The following is a 6,431-nucleotide window of genomic DNA, read 5'->3' as shown; positions in this document are numbered from 1 at the left end:
TTAGGAGGAGCCTTTGGCATGGGGGCCTTAGGTGGATTTCTGTGGAACTTTGCTAAAGGATGGAGAAACTCACCTAAGTATGAGAAGTTCTCAGGAGGCATGCTGGCAGGTTCAATGAAGTCTCCGATCGTTGGATCATCCTTTGCTGTATGGGGCGGCTTATATGCGACGTTCGATTGTTCTCTTATCTATTTGAGACATGGAAAGGAAGATAGCTGGAATCCCATCCTTAGCGGAGCTCTCACAGGTGGAGCTCTTAGTATGAGAAGCGGATGGAGAAGCTGTGCCACAAATGCTTTCATAGGCGGTTTACTCTTAGGTATCATTGAGCTCCAACGTCCAAACCACTAATATACATACATCTGCTGCAGTTCTCTATGTATGTCCTTCAACCCTATGAACAACTATCGACTGAAACGTATGTGTGCATGTCTGTACGCGTATGTATGCAGTATGTACATACATACACATACATACATGCTAGTCCTAGTCGGTCATAGAGTGAAAGGAGAGACATAAGAGAATTGCAGCATAGGATTCTCTTGACTCTCGATGTCCATGGGTCATAGCCGATCCATACCTATTTGACGAGCTCTGCATGTGTATCCATGTGAGCGGGGTGCCTCGAACTGGATTCATTTTGTATGGAAGACGTACTACAGTCTATCGAGTCTATCCTGTATATTTGTCACTTCGAAGTCCGTTAAGCTTATGGGCTGGATGATGCAAGGGAGTATAAGATATGCCCCTTGACTGGTGTGGCTGCATGCTGTGAGAAATTGACTCGATAATGCTACAGAGAGATTTCTTTTGAAGGGGTTATGCATTCGAGTAAAAGAATTATTTCTTCGTCTACAGACAGTCTTAACTTCTTCTTCCTGATGTATGAGTCTCTTGACCACACCACGGGCAAGAATCGCTTTCTCTGTCCGTCGTACGGCCTAGTGTGACAGGTATGTTTCCTTCCCTTATCTTTCTATCTATACATACACATAGATGTATACATCCTTATGATATACCCAAATCTCTATCTAAAAGGACACGCAGAAGAAGTGGGTGGAAGGCATATACCAGGCCAAGTGGAGAAGGGTGAGAGCGCCTTCTTGTTAAAGATAGGACCTCCGTTCAAGTTCTCCTCATGAGACACACACGATGTAGGATTGGGAGATGATGTATATCTTCCTTGTCTCAAGATCTAGGAATAGGTGGACGTCATCTTCTTCCTTTACTGAGAAAGAGACGTCTCGCTTTCGAACCCGTCAAAGCACTTGAATTGCTTTCTTTGTTTCATAGCCAAGGATTGCCGTGTCTAGGCCATCCTGGTAACGTCTACTTTGGTGGGAGAATCGAGGCTTTTTGCTTACTTCGGTGGTTAGCTACGTCAAAGAGAATAATAGAAGAGGCGAGAAAGAAAGGGCTTACGTAATTGCCCTGTCTGTGTATCTATACATATCTACGTGTAGATGATTCTTATGCTTTTTTCTCCGGAGAAGAAGAAGAGGGTTTCATACAGTAGGAAGACTAAATACACAAGAAGAACTATACACTCACTCCTAATACTTCTCCTATCAGATGTATACATATGCACAATGAAGTTTACATTCTTGTAAGTGTCCCTCTTCACCTCTCCCTCTTCGTTTTCTGCCGTCTTTTCTCCTCCCTTGACCAAGGAGTCACTTACACGATGTCTCGCTCTCTCCAAGAGACGGAAACGTGAGTCTTGAACGAACGAAGAGAAAACAGAATAAACAAGAAAAGGGAAAGTAAATTCTTCAACGATCGAGGCCTAGGCTCCTCGACTCCTCATCGGGAGCTTATGGTCGTGAAGGCGAAGAGCCTGTGTTTACGGAAAGAAGAGAGGGAGGAAGGTGCTTAAAAGAGGCTAGATATGCCATAGAGCTCTCCCTCACCATCTCTAGGAGAGATAGCATGTACAGACATACGCAAGCTTGTCATGGAAGTGAAGACCGAGACTTTGGGAGTGATAGAACTGAAGGCATCAAAAGAGGCGGAGAGAGAGAAGAAGGCGAAATAGGAGGAGGAAGACGTGCTACGTCAAAAGATCGAATTGAAGGGAGATTTCATGATATGTGAATGCAGAGGTGCTTAGATCTAGCTCCTGTTATATACGTGTATTATATGTATACACAAATAGAGAGTCCAAGAGTGGTAGCCGTCCTGTGAGGGAGTAGATGTACTCGTGTATACACCCACACCTTTGCTATATACGATCGATAGATAGCACAGTGATGCAGAGGAAGAAGCAACTTAATGAATGATTCTTTTCAATAAGGAGGCGGAAGTCTACTTGAAGTACTAAGGAGGAAAGAGAAAGAACGGCGACGCGAGGCTAACGATTTTTCCTCTTCAGTACGGTTGCCGTCTAATGAAGTTTTGATGACAAGCCCACCGAGCTCCAGCACTTTTTGTCTTTGTCTTCAAAAAAGAGACTTTCTCTCCGCTGTGTAGGTACATAGAGATAGCACGAATGGAGAGTACCTTAGGAATGGAGTGGTCCCGTCGGCGCCCTATCTCTCAAACTACAAAGAGAACTAAATTCATCTCTGCAGGGCTTTCATACAGGACGGGTCGTTTCTCAGATGTCAAAGGATTGATGTGAACTCGAAGTCCGGTATGAAAGATCATCTGGGCGAGAGTGGCTTACACAGCTTAAATCCTTCACCCAGTTGCTGGCTTTCCCTCAGCTTCTGACACAACATGGAGGCGTCCACTCCCCATTAGCGGGAAAATAGAGCCGAGATAAAACATCTCTCCATGAAAATCGAATCCCGTCCCAATACACCATAACATCTACCCTACTTCTCAGGTGTATCTGCACCTTAGGAGTTTCCGTACTGGAAGAGGAACTGAGAAGATTTGCTTAGCGGCTATTTCAGCTGCTGTCCATAGGGTGCATCGTAGAGGGTTGTTCACACCATCCTTCCTTCCTTCCAGAAAGAAACACTGCGTGTATCACTACTACAGAGGAGAGGGTAGATTGCATTCAGACAAAGACTTGGGACCCCCGGTTCATACGCTCAAGAGGAATCTGCTCAGAGCAGAGGGTGCCAGGGAGGGAGGGTAAATCTTTGTTTCTTGCCATAGAAAGACTGTGTGTATGCTCCGATATGCCTTGCCTTTAAGTAACTTAGTCTACTGGAGATGTCACGTTGAGGGACAATCGGTTCTCTCTCATGAGAGACATTGGAAGCTCGAAGCACATGCCCCCCCTTCATAAACAGAAATAACTCCATACCACAAGATCTGCAAGTAGGGGGACTCCTCCGCTTTTCCTCGCTTCGAGAAAAAGTCACTGAATGTAAGCCTCTAGTACACGAGATAGTCGTCTTCCCCCGTCGTCAAATGACGATGTGTAGTTACACTCCTTACAGGTTCGTTTTTCTCTCTCTCCCCACGATTGACGGGTGATGGTTTGAACATGATAGAGTGTATATACACTCCCTTGGTATGTTGTCACTTGGCCATGCGAATGCAATGTATACACATGACAGTCTTTGAGTTAGATTTTACAAACCCGTTGGACGTAGAATGCAGAATAGAAATGAAACAAAGGGTCTCATCCGCGACCCGGGAGAAGAATTCTCATCTGTCAAAACGTTACTGACAAAAGCAGACACGGAGGACATTGAGGGAAAAGGAATGTGATCTTCTTTTCTCTTCTCTTTTTTGCAGTGTATCTACACCTCATTCCTCCCTATCATACACCATGGGACTTGGGAGCGAATGCCCGTGGACGCATTTCCGATCTCCAGACCTTCGAGGCGAAATAACTGTCAGGAGACCCTTGCAAAGGCCATGTGTTCAAGTAAAGACTTTGTGTAAGAACCTTGGAGAAAGAGTCACATTACAGACACGAATGAATAGATCAACAGCAAAAGAAAGTCCAGAAAGACAATAGAACAGCGCTACAGATGCATGTCATGACGGGGCAGTGAGAAGATCAGCGAGTGGCTCATGAGGAGAGAGACACTACTCCCAAGTGCTAAAATAGAATCCTCACACACACACAAGGCACACAGACAGGTATGACACCCATCTATATCATACAGCGCTATTCTATTGGCTTTTTCTACTTTCTTCTGCTCTTGATCTATTTATTCATCTCACTCTATCTTGGAAGACATGAAAAGACAGAAAGAGGGAGTCAAACATGAAGAAGAATGGCTGTGTATGGATCCTGAAGCGTCCGTTTCTTCTCCCTTCAAGTGCCCTTTCCAAAGGAACGCACAGTAGCACCTCCCTCGTATTTCAACTCACTCACTCTCTTTCTCCTTGTTCTCCTTCTTTGCCACGTCTTCCGGTCTCGTTTTTTTTTCCAGCAATCCCTTTTAACACCTCCTTCGTGTTCTTTCCTTCGATCAATCTTGAAGCTTTCTTGATGGTGTCATCCTTCTCTAGCGGACGAGCCGGAGATAGAGGAGATACAGCCTAAGGAGCGTCGGAGTGTGTTGGTCCGCTCAATCCTCCTCCCTCGCCTGGGAATGTTCTTCTTGTTCTTCTTGCAGGGGGGATCTCATCGTTCTTTTCGTGCTCTTCTGCTTTTCTCGTGTCTATTTTTCTTTTCTTCTTCTTCTTCTGCAGCCTTGCTTCTTCTCTAGTGTGTGTACACCTGAAATGCTTCTCTCCTTTCTTCCCTCGGGGATTTTTCCTCCCCCAAATCCTCCCGCCTCTCCCTTGTTCACTAACGACGACCTGCCGCGTCGCTCCGCCTCCTCCTGCTCCTACTACTCTTGCCTCTTCATGGTGTTCTTCTGCTTTTCTTCTACTTGACTTTCTTTTTTTTCTTTCTCCGTCAAACCTCCTTCCCTTCCTCATGTCACCTCTTTCTTCTTTTTCTTCTCTGTCTCTTCATTCCGTTTTTGCACTCCCTTTGAGATCTTCCCTTCCTCCTCCTCCTCTCACACCATCTCTCTTTTCTCTTGGATCGAAGTCGATTCTCGTTTCTTCTGCGTTTTCTTCTCTTCCTTCACATCAGATCGATTTTCTTAATCCTTTTTCTTCTTCTCTTTGTTCTCCCTTGCCGTTCTCTCGAAAAGAAAGATCAGGGTGTCTTTTCTTCTCTTCTGCAAGAGTGGGTCGTTTCTCTCTTCCTTCTACATCTTTTTCACCATCGAGACATGTGGGGCGGAGGGCTTTTTGCACAAAAGGAAAGGAGACATCGACAGATCCCTATTTCTCTCCATGTATTATCTGTATCTACACCTCAGACGGCTGTACCTTGTGCGAGAAGGCATTATTTCATATTACGCGTCTCTTGTCCGCTCTTGATCTCTCATATACCATTGTTCCTGTCATCTCCCCTTCTTTCCGCATCTCGCATCACGACGTGTTGAAAGATTCTTCTCTTTCTCCCTCGTCCAAAGAAAAGCTTCATCTCCTCAACAGAAACATTGTTTCTCCTATAAGAGCTCTCTCTTCCTCTGTTGCAATATACAAAGACCCACTGCCGTCTCCATCCTTTCCTCCTTCTTCTCAGTCGGCTACCGCATCTTCTTCTTCGTCAGCAAGGGAGAGCCAGGGGGTGCTCATCGAACTTTTTAACCTATCAAATCACTCCGAACTTAGGACAAGAGCAGCAGCGGGGAGGGAAGATTCTTATTCTCTCAATCAAGGAAAGGGGGACATTTCTGAGCTTTCTTTAGATGAGAGGATAGTCTTATCTTCATCTTCTCGTCTTCGCGAATTCATTCCCGTCATAACAGTAAATGGTAAAGTCGTTTCCAAGTTGCGTGTACATACACCTGAAATCCGTGAAGCTGTTCTTACCTGTTTAGCAGAAGAGGAAAAGAAGAGACATTCCCTGCCCCCCTCGTCTTGAGTAGAATACCACTCCCTTCTTTCTTTCCTTGGAGATATGTCATTTCGTGTACGTAGCAGACTTGTGAAAGAAACGTGAGAGAAAAGCATTTCTTCTTATCTTTCAGCGCACAGAAACAGACAGACCAGAAGTTAGACATCTTCTTCAGATCTCTCCCATTCAGGGCAGAGATTCTCCTTCCACCTTGACGTCATCCATCCACTCTTGAGATTTCATCCTTTTCTCCCCTTCTATCCTTCCGTCTCCTTATTTGTGTTGTTCCTTCTTTTCTTCAATCTCTTCTCTCTTTGAAACAGCAGAAGAAGACTTCCCTCCTCTCTCGAAAACTATCCGCACACACGCAGAACCCATCCATATTCCGGGTGTCTGTACATACACCTGAATCTCCGCTTCTTTTTTCTCCACATTGTTCTTCCTCCCTACACGGTCTTCCCTTCCAACCCACGCCGGCGACCTTCTTTTCTTCTTTTCTTTTCATTCTTTCGTCTGTTCTTCTTTCTTTTCTCACGATGTCGCCACATCGCCATGATCTAACTAGGGAGCCATGTCCAGGGAGAATTCTCGAGGACTTAGGAGGAGCCTTTGGCATGGG

General features: G+C 45.3%; 2 protein-coding genes across 2 annotated transcripts; both read left to right on the top strand.

The window, feature by feature from the left end:
- Positions 1-31: 31 nt before the first annotated feature.
- On the top strand, positions 32-3,791 carry CSUI_011242 (mitochondrial import inner membrane translocase subunit; the record flags this gene model as incomplete). Its single annotated transcript, XM_068071343.1, has 2 exons — positions 32-319; positions 3,694-3,791. Exons 1-2 carry the CDS (start codon positions 100-102, stop codon positions 3,789-3,791), a joined length of 318 nt encoding a protein of 105 aa, XP_067916682.1. The 5' UTR covers positions 32-99.
- A 390-nt stretch (positions 3,792-4,181) lies between these two features.
- CSUI_011241 (uncharacterized protein) lies at positions 4,182-5,839 on the top strand (the record flags this gene model as incomplete). Its single annotated transcript, XM_068071342.1, has 2 exons — positions 4,182-4,189; positions 4,603-5,839. 2 exons carry the CDS (start codon positions 4,182-4,184, stop codon positions 5,837-5,839), a joined length of 1,245 nt encoding a protein of 414 aa, XP_067916681.1.
- Between the last annotated feature and the right edge of the window lie 592 nt (positions 5,840-6,431).

This window comes from Cystoisospora suis (assembly GCF_002600585.1).
Source record: "Cystoisospora suis strain Wien I chromosome Unknown contig_10347, whole genome shotgun sequence".
NCBI lineage: Eukaryota > Apicomplexa > Conoidasida > Eucoccidiorida > Sarcocystidae > Cystoisospora > Cystoisospora suis.
This window is presented reverse-complemented; position numbering and strand designations above follow the sequence as displayed.